This window comes from Piliocolobus tephrosceles, chromosome 1, assembly GCF_002776525.5.
Source record: "Piliocolobus tephrosceles isolate RC106 chromosome 1, ASM277652v3, whole genome shotgun sequence".
Taxonomy (NCBI): Eukaryota; Metazoa; Chordata; class Mammalia; order Primates; family Cercopithecidae; genus Piliocolobus; species Piliocolobus tephrosceles.
This window is the reverse complement of record NC_045434.1, coordinates 83,919,576-83,938,823: the sequence shown is the minus strand read 5'-3', so window position 1 is coordinate 83,938,823 and position 19,248 is coordinate 83,919,576. Positions and strand designations below refer to the sequence as shown.

Genomic DNA, 19,248 nt, shown 5'->3' with positions numbered 1-19,248 from the left:
GGAGGTGTGCGGGTGTGTGGAGGATAGGGAGGTGTGCGGGTGTGTGGTGGGGGTGCAGAGGGTAAGGTGTGCAGGTGTGCAGTGTGTGGAGGGTGTGTAAGGAAGTGTACATGTATGAGGTGGGTGTGTGGAGGATGTAAGGAGGTGGCTGGTGTGTGGAGGGTAAGGAAGTGTGCGGGTGTTCAGTGGGCGTGGAGGGTGTGTAAACAGGTGTGCAGGTGTTTGGTGGGTGTGCAGGGGTGTGTAAGGAGGTGTCCGGGTGTGCAGGTGTGTGGGTGTGCATGCAGCCAAAAGGAAGGGGCTAAGTGGCCACTTTGGGCCGGGAGGAGGAAGGGCCTCCAGTCTCACCCCCTCTAAAGCAGGTCAATCCATCTGTATGAACAACCTCATCACCCCAGGGATGCCACTTACGTGGAACCCCATGCAAATGCAGCCCAGCTGGCTGACACTCCCAGAGCAAAGGCGGGGCTGGGGGCTGACAGGTTCAGCCCTCCCAGGGCCCACCCTTCCCCTCCCACTGAAGGGTCCGGCTCACCTGAGGGGTCCTCGGAGCGCAGGCTCTTCTTGGCGACCTCTGCCAGTGCCCCAAAGCCAAGACCCACTGCCAGACCTGCAAGGAGGTGGGGGCGGGCACTCAGTGCTCATGCAGGGCTGGGGCCACCCACCCACCCACAAGGCCTGGGGCAGCACCACACAGACACTGCTTGCACCAGGGGCCCTCGCTGCCACGCCAGCATTTTGAAAAGTGGGGAACAAGGTGGGAGATGCCACCTGTTGTTTTAAGAGAACATTTGGCTCGAAGTAGGTGTTTCCAGTGAAAAAGATTCAGGAATACCCCACCCCACACCATCACCTTTGATAATCCACAGGCTCACGGGCACACGGACACCCCAAAGTAATGTCAGCTGAGAAGCACTTGGAAAGGACCCAGCACAAATGGGCAGACAGACCAGGGATGGTCCGCAGACTAAGGTCACCCCAACCACACAGGGCACCCTGAGAACACAACCACCCCCTTCAGGTCTGAAGAGCCTCCAATCACCCAGACTTCCCTAATTCACTGGAACAGGAAAGGTGCTGCCACAGGCATACAAAGCACTTGGTGGTGAGAGTGAGAACGCTTTCGGCTCTCCCTAATCCAAGCCAGGGGGACACGGGGCTCAGGTGGAGCCCTCGCTGGGGAATGGAAGGCCCTCTCGCCCACCCTGCCCTTTCTGCGGGGCTGGCAAACACTGACGTCTGAGGACCGTGGGGTGCAAGGCCTTCCCTTTATCCTCTTTCACAATCTTCCGAATCAAGGCCCACTAACACCTCATTTATCCAAAAATCAGTCAATGAATGATCCCAGCTGCTCAAGAAAGCCACCCCCCACCCTGCCCAGGAGCCCAGAAGGTGCCACTAATGCCACACCTCACCCAGGGCCAGTATTCTCTTCCTTTATACCCAGCTCTAGCTGGCTTTCCAAGGTAAGCAAGGGTGAGCAGAGAGAGGGTGAAGAGCACCTGGCTGGGCACGGTGACCACAGCCGGCAGGGCTGAGACCAGAATGGCCGCGCAATGAGCCGGCCTCGGAGAGCCCCGCAGCCCCGCACGCGGGCAACATCGCAGCCCCGCAGCCCCACCACCCGGCAGCCAGGCAACATCGCAGCAGGGGGTTGTCGGGGGAGTGGGCTCATGCCAAGACGCTCTGTTTAAGGTGCAAGCAAACGCATCTGCTTCCATGTGTCCAAATTCTCTACAGTGATTATGCATGACTTTTATGAAAAATACAGAACTTGTTGAAAATTTAATGAAAAGTAAATTTTAAAAATAAAAAGAGGATAACTCAATTTTTTTAAAAATGTTTTTGCAATACATTTTTACCCACACCTGGGCAACAGTGCACCCTCCGTGTCCCCAGACGTCTGGGAAGCCCCTGCCTCACAGGCTGTCGCGAGGGCGTGAGTGGAGCACTCGCCAGGCCAGGCACACGCATAGGCCACACAAGTGGCTGCTGTGGTTCCGGTGACTCTGTTCAAAAAGGCTGGACCGGCGCAGAACAAAAGAAATAGAAGGCAAGCCACACATATAATTGTAACTTTTCTAGCAGCCACATTGAAAAAGGCAAAAAGAAACATGCAAAATGAACTCTAATAGTATAATTTACTTAATATACCCAAAATGTTATCATTTCAACAAGTAATCAAAATAAATATCAGAGATATTTTACACTCGTGTGTGTGCACGAAGTCTGTAAACGCCACGTATGTTTTTTTTTTTTTTTTTTTGAGGCAGAGTCTCACTCTGTCGACCGGGATGGAGTACTGTGGCCGGATCTCAGCTCACTGCAAGCTCCGCCTCCCGGGTTCACGCCATTCTCCTGCCTCAGCCTCCCCGAGTAGCTGGGACTACAGGCGCCCGCCACCTCGCCCGGCTAGTTTTTGTATTTTTTAGTAGAGACGGGGTTTCACCGTGTTAGCCAGGATGGTCTCGATCTCCTGACCTCGTGATCCGCCCGTCTCGGCCTCCCAAAGTGCTGGGATTACAGGCTTGAGCCACCGCGCCCGGCCACGCCACGTATGTTTTATACTCAGCACATCCCACTGTGGACCAGCCGCATTTCAAAGGCCCCGTGTGGCTGGCGGCTCCATAATGGGCAGCATGGGGCAGGATAAGCTGAGCCTACAGGCCCTCAGGAGTGATGACACACACATGATACAGATGTCTGCTGTGCTGGGACAGGGATGCCTGGCAGGTACGTCAGCTGTGTCTCTCGCTGTGGGAAGCCCTGGGCTCAGCTGGGAGCCAGAGTCCCCGCTTAAACATTAACTCCCTGATGCCTGCCCGCCTCTGCCCCGCCAGCACTCCAGCACACGATCTGACTTAGCAAAATAAACGAAGACCGGCAACACTAGCCTGCGCACTGCAGTGACCTTCACCAATGTCTCTCTGTGTCTGGATTCTTCTCTGCCTGAAGCAAGTCCAGGGGCAAGCCCACAAGAGAGGCAGGTGGCTCCACAGGTTACCAGAGATGCCACAGCTGTAGGGTGGGCCACATTTAAGCTCCTCCTTCTGCAGGCAGAGGTGTGTCCCCCTCACCACCCTCCATCAGGACCCCCCTCAAACTGTTCTCTGGCCACTTTTGGGCTCACAGCTCTCCACTGGCATGGACCTGTTATTAAACAAATGACCAAAAGAACATTCCACAGAGGAGGCCTCAGGTCCCACACGTCCCTCAGGACCGACCAGCCCGGTGCCAGGCCGAGGCACTGCCCACTGATGGACAGAAAGGCTCCATCGGCAGGCTCCCCAGGAGGCAGAAACCAGTCCAGCTGGCCGGCAACCCTGACCTTGGCCTCACGAGCTCCTGCACCAGTGAACCCAGAAAAAACTGAGGCCCTTCCGCCCCAGGCTCAGCGCATTGCTCGGGACCGCAGGCCAGCCTCTGCCCTCCACCAGAACCAGCCAGCACTGGAGGCATCCAGAAGATAAGCACCTCAGCCGAGACTCCCCGGGTCCTTGTGGGACCCCACTCAGCACCCCCACAGCCCTCAGGACACCTAACACCTCTCCCTGCTCAGATCCACATTCTAAGAGCACCCCCACCTCCGGCTTGGCCCACGTGGCCAACAAGGGAGTCCTGGAGGACAACCGGCCCCAGCACAAGCTCCAGGCTCTAAAGCCACTGTCAGCAGCCTCGCTTCCCTCCTGGCCTGTTCCAGGAAAGCTTCTGACATGTTTCTCACAGAGAGAAGTTATGCAGTAAAAGAATGACGGGGGAGGGAGGGGCAGGCTCTCCCCCAGGCAGGAACACAGGCTGCTCCTATGACTTCTGAAGCCCAGTCCCTCACAAGGCCCCATCCTTCCAAAAGTCCTTCTGGGAGGTCATCAGAGCCAAACAGGGCCTTCCCGTGAGCAGTCACTCAGCTTCTGACCAGATGGACACCAGGAGGTTAAAAAATGCCAAACATCAAACACCTTCCAAAAAACAGGGCCCTTCCTAGCAGGCTGGGTGAAAAGTGCTTAAGGGCAGGGGTGAGTAAGTAAAGTTCCTTGGAGCTTTGGCTTTACCTGCCAGAAACTAGGCCTGTTTACAGAGAAGGGCTCGGGGGAATTTCTCTACCAGCAAGGGGTAAAGATACAGCTAAGGATAAACAGCAGCAAATTACAAACCAGGCGCTGCACTAAGCCCAGCTTTTACGAAGGCATCCAACAACCCTCTGACAGACAAGGATTTCTGTGGGGACACTGAAAATGCAGCGGCCCAAGAGGCTTCCCTTCGCTTCAAGGTGTTCCTGAATCCCCAGTGATTCAGTCTTTCTCTATCACCACCTGGTATCCTCCAGCTGCCCCCAGCCTCAAGGGAGGACAGGGAGCCTGGGGGGAGCTGCAGCCCACAGCACGGGAGGAAGGAGCACCAGAAGGCGAGAGGAGTTCCTAGCGGCTGCTCTCACAGGCTCTCAGGATCTGTCTCTCTGTTCCCAGAACTGGACTGGTAGGGAAGCGGAAGCCCTACCACCCCTCTGGGGCCTAATTACAGAGCTGGCCAGGCTCAGACTTCCACACGCACCACAGAGGCCTGGGCTCTAGTCCCAGGGATGTCACGAATAACCATACAGCCCTGGGCCATGTGCTTCTTCTTGGCTCAGCTTCCTCATCTGTAACAGGAGAGAATAAGAACCATCCTCATCTCCAACACAGAGCTCCTGAAATACACAGAAAAGCCCCTTTTCAAGAAGGCTCCTGAGAAGGAAGAAACACACTCCCATGCCCCTGCCAAGGGTGCAAAACTCTTGGATCTAGAGCGCATCTATCTTGCTGCAAAGTGGACCCAGAAGAGCACTGGCACTGCAGGAAGCATGGCGTGTGCCCTCAGCAAATCATGCTGGCGTCATTGCCTGCCACTCATCGCTGGCCTTGTATGCAGCCCTGTCAACAAAGGGGCATCATGCCAGCAGGTGAGAGCAAACAGTGCTGCTGCAGGGGGTCCTGAGGTCCCAGCCAAAGGGTCCAACAGCATCGCTGCTGTGGGATGGTTCTCAAGGCCATGGCAAGCTACAGCCAGGTCTTGAATGGTGTCCAGAAACCAAGTGTTATCGTGAGTCTTTCACAAAACTAAGTCATTCCATTTATTATCCTCTATCTTGAAGCATGTCCTTTATACTTCTGCACTGTTAAAACGTCCTTTTGAAAAGATAAAGTGATGGTATAAAATGGTGCTGCTTTGTTTTAAATGTCCTCACATGCAAAATTTAAAAAATATTCACCCCAATCCCGTTCACCCAATGTTTGTTTTAAATTTTACCACTGAGATGAGGGACACAAAAGTTTGGGGGGATGGGGCACAATGGTACCAGAGAGAGCTTTGCTGCTGGTGTATTAACAGTATCCAAAGTGTACTGGCATCTTTGGGAAATTAAGCAACAAGAGCCAACAGCCTAAGCAATGCCTGTTTTCTAGCATAAGAGAGTTACCTTACCTCTTAGGAAACTCAATGGAGTCTCATAAACTATATTTAAAAGCAAAGTATTTTTCTGGGAGTAAGGGACCCCCTAACTTTTACCTTTTAAAAATAATAGGATACCCAAGGTCCATTCCCTTTACTCTTCATTCCTGGCCCACTGACATGCTTTTTCTCATATGGGCATCTCCTTGTTTTCACAGGTCAAATTTCAAAATCCTTTCTACACAGAATCAAATAGTATCATTGCTTCCTATTTCTTTACTTTTTGTTTCCTGTCTTCCTCTCTCCCCTTCTGCCTTAATGATGTGGATTGAAAGTCCCTGTGTGAAGGCCCCAGGAACCACCACAGTGCTATGCACAAAGCAGTTCTCAGCTCCTTCTGGCAAGTCTTCTCTACTGTCTCCTCTATCCATTAAAGTCTCATTCCTGTAGGTGTCCAGTTCCCAATGTATAGGTACAGACGAGATAAGTCATCTCCTCTGAACCTGCAAGACTGAAGGATAAATGGAAACAGGGATAGAAAATACAGAAAAAAGCAAAGGAGACAGAGGAAAAAGATCTAACATATGTGTAATTGGAGTCCCAGAAAGAGAGGAGAGATAGAATAGTACAGAAGCAATATTTGAAGAAATGATGAAAATTTTCCAAAACTGACGGAAGCCACAGTTCAAGATGTTCTGTAAACCCCAAGCAGAATAAATACAAAGCAAACCACACTCAAGCATGTCACAGTCAAACTGCTAGAGAACAAAAACAAAAGGGAAATGGTAAAAGTAGCCAGAGAAAAGAAATAAGCCATAACTTTCAAAGGAGCAGCAATAAAACTCACAGCCACATTTTCAAAAAAACAAAGTAAGAAAACAATAGAGGAATATTATTAAAGTGATCAAACGAAACATCGAATATACTACCCAGCAAAAATATTTTCAACATCAAATATGCTACCCAACAAAAATACCTTCAAAAAACAAAGTACGATGATATTTTCTTTTTCTTTTTTTTGAGACGGGGCTGTCGCCCAGGTTGGAGTGCAGGGGCGCCATCTTGGCTCACTGCAACCTCCACCTCCCCAGTTCAAGCAATTCTCCTGCCTCAGCCTCTCAAGTAGCTGGGATTACAGGTGCCCACCACCATGCCTGGCTAACTTTTTGTACTTTTAGTAGAGATGGGGTTTCACTGTGTAGCCAGGATCATCTCGATCTCTTGACCTCATGATCCACCTGCCCTGGCCTCTCAAAGTGCTGGAATTACAGGCTTGAGCCACCATGCCCAGCTATAATGACATTTTCAAAAAAATAAAAACTAGGCTGGGCACGGTGGTTCATGCCTATAATTCCAGCACTTTGGGAGGCAGAGGCAGGTAGATCACCTGAGGTCAGGCGTTCGAGATCAGCCTGGGCAACTTGGCAAAACCCCGTCTCTGCTAAAAATACAAAAATTAGCTGGGTGTGGTGGCATGCACCTGTAATCCCAGCTACTCGGGAGGCTGAGGCAGGAGAATCGCTTGAACCCGGGAGGTGGAGGTTTCAGTGAGCCGAGATTGTGCCATTGCACTCCAGCCTGGGTGACAAGAGCAAAACTTCATCTCAAAAAATAAATAAATAAATAATAAAATAATTCATGATTAACAGACTACATTGTAAGAGAGAAGAGAGCTCCTCAGAGAAAAAGAAAATTATACCAAATAAAATTATGGAAATGCAGGAAGAAAGAAACACAAAAAGGGCAAATGTGTGGGTAAATCTAAATTCATATGGGCTATACAAATAATATCTTGTGGTGTTTAATATATCTTTTCTTTTTTTTTTTTTTTTTTTTTTTTTGAGACAGAGTCTTGCTCTGTCTCCTAGGCTGGAGTGCAGTGGCGCAATCTCAGCTCACTGCAAGCTCCGCCTCCCAGGTTCATGCTATTCTCCTGCCTCAGCCTCCTGAGTAGCTGGGACTATAAGCACCTGCCACCACGCCCAGCTAATTTTTTGTATTTTTAGTAGAGTCGGGGTTTCACCGTGTTAGCCAGGATGGTCTCGATCTCCTGACCTCGTGATCTGCCCATCTCGGCCTCCCAAAGTGCTGGGATTAAAGGCATAAGCCACCACGCACAGCCGTTTAATATATCTTAATAATATCTAAAAAGTGTTCTAAGATATTAGCATTATTGGAGAAGTAGTAAAAATAATCAATCACTTATTTTTATATTGTAATAAGTCAAGATGCATGCTGTGATCTCAAGAGTGATCACCAAAAGAACAGTAAAGGAATATAAAACATAAGAGTTAACAGAAAACATGCAGTCATGCATCATATAACATTTCAGTCAACGGACTGCATATATGACAGTGATAGATTATATCATATTTTTATTATACCTTTTCTATGTTTAGATACACAAATACCATTGTATTACAGTTACCTACTGTATTCAGTGCAGTAACATGTTGCACAGGTTTGTAGCCTAGGACAAACAGGCTATGCCATACAGCCTAGGCATGTAGCAGGCTATATACCATCTACGTTTGTATAAGTACACTCTATGATGTCCACACAATGATGAAACTGCCTAACGACACATTTCTCAGACTGAATCCTTGTTATTAAGACACACATGAGGGCCAGGTGCAGTGGCTCCTGCCTTTAATCCCAGCACTTTGGAAGGTTGAGGCAGGTGGATCACTTGAGGCCAGGAGTTTGAGACCAGCCTGGCCAACATGGAAAAACCCTGTCTCTGCTAAAACTACAAAAATTAGCTGGGCATGGTGGGACACACCTGTAATTCCAGCCATTCGAGAGGCTGAGGCATGAGAATTGCCTGAGGCTGCACTGAGCCGAGATCACACCACTGCATTCCAGCCTGGGTGACAGAGCAAGACTCTGTCTCCAAAAAAAAAAAAAAAAGCATGACTATAATTTTAAGTCTTTGATTAATGTAAAAGAAGGCAAGACAGGAGAGAAAAGGGGGGACATAACAGATAGGTCAAATAGTAAACAAACAAAAACTAAGGTAGCAGATATAAACTCTAACACATCCGCAACTGCATTTAAATGTAAATGGACTAAATATTCTCATTGTAAGAGTATCAGTCTACATTTAAAACGCACAAAAAAAACCAACTATATATGCTGCTCATAGAAGATATGCATTAAATATAAGGACATTTTAAAAGTTGAAAGTAGAGGGGAAAAAAAAGATAACATGCAAGCATTACCCAAAACAAAGCTAGAATGTAGCTATAGCAATATCAGACAATGAAGACTTTCATCGAGATGAAAAGAGGCATAACATAAGAACAAAGGGTCAATCTCTAGGAGGATATAAGAATTCTAAATCTGGCCGGCATGGTGGCTCATGCCTTTAATCCCAGGACTTTGGGAGGCCGAGGCGGGTAGATCATGAGGTCAGGAGATTGAGATCATCATGCGTCTGTAGTCTTAGCTACTCCGGAGGCTGAGGCAGGAGAATCACTTGAACCCAGGAGGCAGAGGTTGCAGTGAGCCAAGATTGTGCCACTGCACTCCAGCCTGGGTGACACAGCGAGACTCTGTCTCAAACAAACAAAAAAAAGAATTCTAAATCTGTAGGCAACAAATAACATAGCTTTAAACCATACAAAGCACAAGTCAACAGACTAAAAGTAGGTAAATCCACAATCATAGCGGACTTTTTAATGCCTCTGTCGATAGCTTATTGAATAAGCAAACCAAAACCACTTAAAAATCTGATCAATATGAATAATAAATCAGACTAGACAGATCGCTGCACTCAACATTAATTATTTTCAGGTAAACATGGAACATTTACCAAAATATTCCCATTTGGAATCAATGGCAAGACCCTTATTTATAACAAAAGAGAAAACCAAGGTAGGGCCCAAGGTCACACTGGAAGCAGGGTTGTAACTAAAGGCCAGCTATTATGATGACCTAAAGTTCAGTTCTGACCCCATATCCAATATATGACCCTTTCTTTCACACCACTCTTTAATAAAATCTAATATCCACAGATTATCCTGCTCACAGCATCACAGTCATAATGTCCCATAGCCAAATTGGACTTAGGACTCATGCCCCCATTTCAGCATCAAAATGAGCCCCTGGAATTGGAAAGTCCTTGACTTCCACTTCTATATAGCTGAATACCTACTGCTAACCTTGCTGAAAACCCGTCTGGGTCCCTGCAGCAGCCCTACCTCCCTAAGACCTACAGCAATCCCCTTCCTTCATAACCCCATATAAAAACGTCCTAAAGTCTGACAGTCTGCACCTGAAAAACACCTTTCCTCCATGAAGGGAAGAAAGGTTAGAGGTATTTTCTAGGAGAACAAAGTAGAACAGTGCGACTGGAAACTGGACAGTGACCCACCAGTAAGCTATATATTTCACATTGCAGTGAAGAATATACTTAAATAGTATGTATATGTCTCTGAAACTAAAATATCTTGCCATGTGTATAGTTCATTCTAAGGATGTACAATATTAATTCTAATCTTTTCTATTTAATTCCATTCTGTTTAAATTGTTCTGTTTTTTGAGACAGAGTCACTCTGTCACCCCCACTGGAGTGCAGTGGCGCAATCTCAGCTCACTGCAACCTCTCCCTCCTGGGTTCAAGCAATTCTTGTGCCTCAGTCTCCCAAGTAGTTGGGATTACAGGCACATGCCACCACATCTAGCTAATTTTTGTACTTTTTTTAGTAGGAATGGGGTTTCACCATGTTGGCCAGGCTGGTCTCAAACTCCTGACCTCAGGTGATTCTCCCACCTCAGCCTCCCAAAGTGCTGAGATTACAGTTAACTTGTTTTTTATATGCTGATCCTGATGCATTAAATTAATTTCACAGTTTTCTAAAGGTTCATAACCTACAGTTTGAAAGGTTCAACTGGGTGAGCTAGAAAGCCCAGAATTCCCCACCAGGGCCAGAACGGCACGTTCTTTCCTGACCTGGCTTCTCTTTTCTCCCATCTTGCCATCTCCAAGCCTGAAACATCACCTGCCAATCGCTTGGGCAACAACATGCGTGTCTCTGAATCATAGCTGTGGGCAATCCTCCAGCACACAGACACCCACAGATGGCTCCATGCATCAGGCAGGTGTCAGCAAAGGCTCCAGAGGCTTCTGATGCTACAAAGCATCCAAGACCAGGGCTTCAACTCCACTAACCCAGGCTCCCTCTGGCTGCCCATAATCCCCCACCTTCTGAGGAGAGCCCTCTACCTTTTTTTCCTACACATCTTCCTATATATAACCATTTCCACATCAGTCTCTGTCTTCTTTAACCCGTCACCCAAAAGGGTCTGACTTCTGCCTGCTTCGCCAGGACTTTATGGTGCTCCACCAGATTCTAATTCACCATCAAGACTTTCATTCTGACCACTTTTCCCAAACAGCCTGCATTAGCTCTACCGCTTCTCCCCACCCCACAAACACTCCCAGGCGAGGACTGCACCGATCCTGAAACACGTCAAACTCAGCCTTCCAGGGACAGGCTCACCAAGAGTCTAGAGTGAAGGGAAGAGGGAGGGGACAGAGAAAAGCTACCGATGTGAAAACAGGGTAGGTCCTGCCCTCAAAATCATGCAGAAAGAAGACAGCCTCCATTCAATATTTTAATAAGAAATAATACATGTTACCCAGTGACAAGCCAATGTGCAAAGCAGGTAACCTGCCAAGTCTTCCAGGGGATAAGGACCATTAGAGGCCATCAGGCAGCGACTCTAAAACTCATTCTGACAGCAGAACTCAGGAAGGTGTGATATTCTATGAGGGACTGCTTGAAATGTTACCCCAGGAAAAGGAAATAAGCAATACTCTTGGCTATCCCACAGATGACACTTCATACTAAATTCCTGAACAGCTAAGTAACAGTGGGTGCCAAATATTAAGGTAACAATTAGGAAAGAAAACCTTACAGTTGAGAAAATTCTATCCAGTTACCAAGTCTGCTCGGCACCTTGGAGAGGGGGGCCATCCATCACTCAATGTCAGAACCCACGCATTACCCAGCTCCCAGAATACCAGGCTCTCAGGGAGCACAATAGTACATGAGCCTCTGCCCAGAACCAGTCTTGAACAAGTAGGATGGGGCTTCCAAACGAGAACAGGCAGGAGCGGAGAACAGCATGTATGATGGACGATGTATGCGAGGAGAAACATAAACCAGAAAAGCGACACGCAGATCCATGAGAGTGCGTCTCCATGACCCACCCAGCACCAGCACCATCATGGACCACTCAGACCTCTGCTGCCTACAGCCCTGCAACTAACCACTCAACCAAGCTCAGGGTCCAAATCAAGCCACCAAAACTGTGGCGTGCATTAATTATATCACCTGGAGAACCTACTGAGGACAGCTGAGTGTTAAAGAAATGCAATCCCAGTAACTAACTTACAGTGTACCGCGGCAAACGAGATGGCACTTTAACAGGAACATCTGGGCCAGCGAATTAGCAGCAGACATGACAAACATGATGTCATCAGAGCAGACACAACTGCTATAAATCTTCACTATAAAATCACCCTTCAACTTGTATAAAAAGAGCGCACGTGTACTGGGCACGATGACTACTCAACCCCCCCCAAAGAAAATACAGAAAAATGGCTTGAAATAGCAGCAGCTAGAGGCCATGGCATCTTGTCACTCCACTCATGAGCCGCAGGCCTGGGGGAACCCAGCAAATGGGCTCCCTAAATGTCTGGTCCCAAGGGAAAGAAAGCCCTGCTAAGCTGCTGAACAGCCCCAGGGAAGAGTTTTTCCTCACTACCCAGCCTCCTTCCTGAGAGGCCTCCAAAGCAGCCGACTGGTAGTGAGCCTGAGGCAGGGGTGAAACAGAGATGCTGCAGACACCGCCTCCAAGCAAGGCCTGCCGAGCAGTCCAAGCTCAGCTCCTGGCACGGCATTGACCCTGTACCAACCCACAGGGGAGAGCCAGGCAGAGCTTGAATCCAGTAACTGAATCATCCTCCCATGAAAAACTCCAGCTCCCCCAATAGCTCATGCAGGGGCAGCTGCTGCCACCTCCTCCCCCAATACCTTCCCCAGGATACTGCTGGGTCCCCACCTCCAAACAGGCCCCAGTGTGGTGCCCAGGCAGGGCAGGTGAGGTGGCCCGGGGGCACACAGCCACCTTACCTCCGAAGTTGGCCAGCCGGCCAATCCTCGTCACGGGCACCTTCCGCTCCCGGGCATGCTCGCTAAGCTGGAGGGAGACCAGAAAGAGACCTGTGGAATCAGCCAAGGGGACAGGACCAACCTTCAGAGGCTCCCGTTGCCCCCACATCTCCTCTCCGCCCCACAGGCAGCATCTCCGCCTAACAGCACACTCCACCAAGAGGAGGCCTCCATGTTCCTAGAAACCCCAGACCACAGCACCCAGGAAAAGTCCCTAGAGCAGGACCCAAGGCCATCACTGCTGTGGGTGGGAGCTACCTCGGCCCTCCAGGGGCCTCCCAGACGCACCGTCTGTTTGTGCTGCTTGTTCTCGGGGCGAGCCTTAGCCTGCCGGGCCTTCTCAATGTCCTCAGCTGTGAGGCCCCCCACAGGGGATTGGTCCTGGTGGAAGAACCTTCGCTGAAAGTCCATGGCAGAGAATGAGTCTCTGGGGTTTGCAAAGAGCCTCCCATCGGCCCCGCACAGAGGGAAGGCAGCCTGGCCGGGGAGCCCGGCTTCTCTAAAGGGTCCACTGGCCACGTAGGCAGGAGCTGGGCCCTCGCTGTGGGCATGACCCAGGGGCGGAGGTGCTGACTGGTCAGGAGTGGAGGCTGCAGAGAAGTCTGTGGAGGCTCCGGCTGCCTGCGGGACTGAGAAGTGGAACTCCCCTTCTGGGCCATCGAAGTTCTCAACAAAATATTCTTCACGTTTATCCTGACCCTGCAGGGAGCAAAGACCAGCATGAGGAGAGCAAGAGCGAACCAGGAGCTCCTCCCTGCCTGTCCCCTGCTGCCTAGGACAGCACACTACCAGCATCCCGCCCCCTCCCACCTCCAGAGATGGCACGGTGCTGCACCCAAGACCCGGCACCCTTCCCAGCCTGGGAGCCGGGACCTGGGCTCCAGCCCTGCTTCTGTTTGGCCTCTGCTGTGTAGTCCTACGTAGGACACTGAGCACCTACTGTGTGCCCAGCCGGGGCCAGGCCAGGTGCACACTACGCCCGCAGCGGGTTCCTCACCTACAAAACAGGGCCAAGGAGGCCTCCAGGGCTTTGGAGATGATAAACCAGGGCGCAAATGACAGGGAAAGCTCTGAGAGGTGAACACACAGCCTAAGGCCGGCAAGGGGTGAGAGAAGCATACCGATGGGCCCACCTAAGCCCACAGCTCACTGCAGACATGGATGCCACCGGCCAGCCGGAGTGTGCATGTAAGAGATTCTCACTGGAGAGGTGGTCACAACCAGGACTAGGCCTGGCCGTCCCTAGGAGCTCAGGGCTCAGGGAAATGGAGGGGCAGGGGAAAGGATATGCCGTGTGTTCTTTGTGACGGTCACCAGGGCCTGAACTTCGGGACCAGGTCCTTTCTGCTTCTGAACCAGGAGTGACCTTGAGTGAGCTCCTGACCCTTCTCTGCTACTTCCTCATCTGAAAATAGGGCTCCTCACAGTCACAGTTACTGGAGGCCACAGACAGGGCCAGGAAACAGCACCCAGGAGCCTATAATTAGAACAGCACCAGCTTCTGGAGGGACACCAGTGGCCTGGATTCCCGGCTTCAACTGAAGGAATGAAATGCGCAGGCAGCCACGTGCTGCCTGCAGGGTACGCAGACAGCAGGAGACCCAAGCCTCTCGCTCTGCTGTCTAAGATGTCACAGGATGGGAGGGAGGAAAGAGACAGGCTGTTATGCTCACTTCAAAAACAGGAAACTGAGGCAAAGATGGCTGATGTGCTGGTGAAGGTCACCAGGCAGCAAATGACAGAGCCAGGATCCAACACCCAGGCTGGCCCTGCTGACTGTGACACTATTCTCAGTGTAGAAACAAGTTGCATTTAGGTCAGTGCAGTGGCTCACACCTGTAATCCCAGCACTTTGGGAGGCAGGAGGATCACCTGAGGTCAGGAGTTCAAGACCAGCCTGGCCAACATGGTGAAACCACATCTCTACTAAAAATACAAAAATTAGCCACCTGTAATCCCAGCTACTCCAGAGACTGAGGAAGGAGAATTGCTTGAATCTGGGAGGCGGAGGTTGCAGTGTGCTGAGATTGCACCGCTGTACTCCAGCCTGGGCGACAGAGCAAGACTCCATCTCAAAAAAAAAAAAACCCACAGGCATCACATTTAAATTCACAGAGCCCCCGGGAAAGCCTTGCCATGAGGAAGCCTGGGCAAGGCCCTCCTTCTGCCCCATCGCTCCCATATGGTCCCCTGGCCCTGTGCCACTAACACCTGTCGGTGTCACTGTGGAAGCCCAAGGCCAGTTGGGGGTCCCCAGGGCTCCGAGGGGACCCGGGCTCAGTAAGTATCTGCTGAACGAATGCAGGAGCAACCTTGACGGGCTGGAGGGAGACAAGCTCCTGGAGTCCGTGACCTTCCTCCCCTCAGCAAGAAGGGAGACAGCAAAAAGCGAAGCACTGAGGGAGTGAATGGCAGTGCACCCTGGGTGGCCACCCTGCTCCGAGGGAGTGAATGGCAGCACACCGCAGGCAGCCACCCTGCTCTGAGGGAGTGAATGGCAGCACACTGCGGGCAGCCACCCTGCTCCGGTGCCTCCTGGGTGGTGTGGCTCATCACTCACCCCTACCTCCCAGTGACTGAGGGGGAGGTCCTGCCCCTTCCAGACACACGTCAGGAGCAGAGGGTTGGAGAGTGTCTGATCTGGAGGCCCCACTCGCCATTACGGCTAAGGCCTGCCCAGGCTGTCTCACTTCTGGGCGGGTCCGAGTGAGCTGGGCAAAACACCCAAGTTTTGAATGTCCCACTTTCTGAGTGTCCCACAGGCAAAACACCCAAGAGTGAGGCCAAGGCCCCACACTGAGGCACCGAACCAGGCAAGGGGAAGGCAAGAGCACGGAGTCCAGGCTGGGAGGGGACAAGAATTCTGGTCCTGTCACTCGTTATGAGTCTTGCAGCCAATTGCTTTGTCTCAGTTTCCTCGTCTGAGAAATGGGGGTGATGGTCCAGGCCGGCCCCCATCCCAGGACAGCGATAAGGCTTGGAGGAGAGCACAGATATGAGGACTTCTGAACACTAAAGGCAGGCATGCTCGGTGACAGAGCCACTGTATCACCGCAGGATCCTCCCAGAGCGGCAAGGAAGGGCTTGCGGGTCCTAAACCTGAGACTGAGACGCCTAGGGGCTGCAACAGCCTCACAGCCTGCAGGAGGGCAGTGACCTTTGTCTAAACATCAGCCATCCACAGAAGAGATGTGGAAGGAGAGAGGCTGCGACACAACCTCCAATGCACACATGCCTAAGCACACACACAGGTGCTCACGCACAACAGGCACACAAACACCCCCCAATCCCATCTCCCTGAATGTCAGGGAAGTTGCTGGCGGCTGTACAAGGTGACACCATGGTGGGCAGTGCTCTGCTGTAGCCAGCCCTGTTTATAGTCACCTCTCCAGCACACGATTTCACTAAAAACCACCCCTTGGAGTAAGACGTCAAGGCTTCCTGCACCTCGGCACAAAAGGTCATCTCTACCCCTAGGTGGCACAGGGATGAGAGAGAGGCTGGAGATAAAGCTGCTTTTGGAAGGGCTGTGCCAGCTGCCACCCAGGAAAGGAGAGCCCCCAGTGAAGAGCCCAGAGACCCTCAGCAAACTGAAGGAGAAAAATGAGGTCGGGCCTTGGCGGAGGCTCAGCAGGCTCAGTGGGAAGGGCCTTCGAAGGCTGAGCCAAGCTGATGGACACCCGGGCCCCGGTAAAAACTGCATGTGTGTGTCTCCAAAGAGCACGTGTTGAAACCTAGCCCCTAGTGTGATAGTATTGGGAGGTGGGGCCTTTGGGAAGTAATTAAGTCATGAGGATAGAGCCCTCCTCAATAGGATTGATGCCCTCATAACGAGGCTCTAGAGAGCAGCCCTGCCCTCCTCCTGCCCCATGAGGACACAGTGAGAGGATGGCCATCTACGGATTAGGAAACGGGCCCTCACCAGACACTGAATCTTCTGGCACCTTAATATTGGACTTTCCAGCCTCTAGAACTTTGAGAAATAAATGTGCATTGTTTAAGCCACCAGTCTATGGAATTTTGTTATAGTTGTCACCACCTCACACAGGGGCCCTGTCCTACCCTGGAAGGACTGTGGGACACATTAGCTGGTGGGCCCTCAGGCCCTGGCCACCACAGACCAGTTGCTATGGTCACGGCCCTTGGTCTCCTCCAGAGCTCCAGGTCCCGCCCTCTTCCTGCCAGCACCCCTCCCACTGCCAGGCCCTCTTACCTGCACCTTCCCCAAGAACACGCCAATCTGCTCCACAGCCGAGGACTGCAGGGCCCTGGCCGCCATGATCAGCTCCCCTCCGATGCCCAAGTGCTGCAGGTGGGTTTCCACGGCCGCCTGGGTCAGCTTGACAAGGCCTTTGGCCACCATGATGGTGTCTCCTAATATGGCAGCCATCCTTTGGGGCTGAAAGAAAGGAGGCCAAGTCAGGGGAGGCCCCGGGCCTCTGCAGGCCAAACCCACACTACCAACTCCACACCAAACTCTGAGCAGAAGGTCCAGAGGGCTGGTTTTTCCACTGATCTCCCCTTCTGCTAAGAGATAAGAAAGGGCCCAGGACTCAAGGGAGACTCCATATGACTCTGGACACTCCAGGGGAACAGAGCAGAATAAAAACCATTGAGTCGGTGGTGCAGTGTGCTCGCTGCTTCCCACACATTTCCTCTCCTGGGCCTCACAAGCACCCTACGGAAAACCTGAGGCACGGACAGGTGGCATGATTCATGATTCACAGCAGAACCAGGACTTGAGTCAGGCGCACAGACTCCTAGTCTAGGGTTCTTCCCTCTGGACCAAAACTGCCTATTGGGACAGAAGCATCCAACTCCCAAAGAACTTCCCTGCAAGGTCCAGGGGACCACTCACAGCATTGGTGCTCCAACCCGAACCCTCAGGGGCTGAGGCTGCCTGTCCCTGCCCAGCCGCCGTTGCTCTGCCCAGTGAGGCCTGTAACAGATATCCACAGACCAAGGGACAACCAGAGCCCCTCCCTGACCCCTCAGGGTCGGCCCACCCTCAGCTTCACCTATTCACCAAACCGACGTCTTCAAACTGCAGTCCAGACCCACAGTGCAATCAATTTGGAAGATCCTAACCACCATTCAAAAGAAACGAACAACCAGCACCACCACCAAGCACCACTACCACCACCACCACCACCACCACCAAGCATCACCACCGCTGCCACCACCACCACCACCACCACCACCAAGCACCAGCACCAAGTACCACCACCACCACCAAGTACTACCACCACCACTACCACCACCACCAAGCACCACCACGAAGTACCACTGCCACCACCACCAAGTACCATCACCACCACCACCACCAAGTACCATCACCACCACCACCACCACCAAGTACCACCACCACCACCACCACCAAGCACCAACACCACCAAGTGCCATCACCACCACACCACCAAGCACCACCACATGATGCAGAATCAAAAAGGAAGCATCAAGGAGCACTGTGGGTAGCTTTCTTAGTTCACATGTCCTACTTTCAAAGTGGCAAATAAATAAGCCATCTAAAAAAGTACACACTGAACAGTACTTAGTTGTGCCTTTCTTCCTACCTAAACAGTTGCATCCTACATACATATCAGTGAACTCCCAACTGGTGCCAAGTCCCACCCCAGACAGTGGTGCCAGAGCCAGGAAGCAGAGATGGTGAGCGCCCACTCTTCTGGAAGGAGGGCCTGACGAGGGGAATACCCTATGGATATATGGCCCTGCAAACTGGGAGGCAAAACCTGTTCTTCTCAAATCAATAAACACTGCTACAGATGTTGCTAATAAACACAGTCTATCATTTGTGAGCACAACAACATGTAGACTCATTTCAAAACCACAGCCTGTACCCACCCCCCTTTGACAAATATCAGGGTCCACACCTACACCTCCCCTTACCATACAAAGTGAACCCTTTATACCTCATCAATATCAGGTACTTTTTTTTTTTTTTAAGAGAGGGGTCTCACTATGTTGCCTGGGCTGGAGTGCCATGGCTGTTTACAGGCATAATCGTGGCACCCTATAGCCTCAAATTCCAAGGCTCAAGCGATCCTCCCACCTCAGGCTCTCAAGCAGCTGGGATTACAGGTCCACACCACCATGCCAGCTTAACACCAGGTATTTTTCTGCAAGGGAGTCTCTGCTCTCACAGAAGTAGAAAGGAGGGAAGGGGAATAACTACCAGAAGGAAACATCTATCCAGAACTTTTCTCACCTTCTGCTTTCAAAAATTAGGTCTTAAAACCCTACTTCTAATGCACCACAATCCCAAAGTGCCTCATAATTCAACGATCCCACAATTTCACTGCAAATCCCTTCCAGGGCTGCACCAAGAACCAGGCACACAGTTATACCAGGAGGTATTTTCATCATGATTTTAAAGAAATAAAAGCCCCCGGCCGGGCGCGGTGGCTCACGCCTATAATCCCAGCACTTTGGGAGGCCGAGGCGGGTGGATCACGAGGTCAGGAGATCGAAACCATCCTGGCTAACACGGTGAAACCCTGTCTCTACTAAAAATACAAAAAATTAGCCGGGCGTGGTGGCGGGCGCCTGTAGTCCCAGCTACTCGGAGGCTGAGGCGGGAGAATGGCATGAACCCGGGAGGCGGAGCTTGCAGTGAGCCGAGATC

The 19,248-nt window shown here is 51.2% G+C and overlaps 1 protein-coding gene across 2 annotated transcripts in view; it reads right to left on the bottom strand.

Annotated features, from left to right (window-relative positions):
• The window catches only part of COQ8A (coenzyme Q8A), a 41,809-nt gene that overhangs the window by 8,762 nt on the left and 13,799 nt on the right, over positions 1 to 19,248 (bottom strand). For both annotated transcript variants that reach the window (XM_023203618.2, XM_023203617.2), the window contains exons 2-5: positions 16,819 to 17,004; positions 12,894 to 13,304; positions 12,567 to 12,633; positions 536 to 610 (exon numbers count right to left, since the gene is read on the bottom strand). In XM_023203618.2, coding sequence (XP_023059386.1) covers positions 536 to 610; positions 12,567 to 12,633; positions 12,894 to 13,304; positions 16,819 to 16,995 — 730 coding nt within the window. In that variant the 5' untranslated portion in view covers positions 16,996 to 17,004. The remainder of the gene's footprint in view (positions 1 to 535; positions 611 to 12,566; positions 12,634 to 12,893; positions 13,305 to 16,818; positions 17,005 to 19,248) is intronic.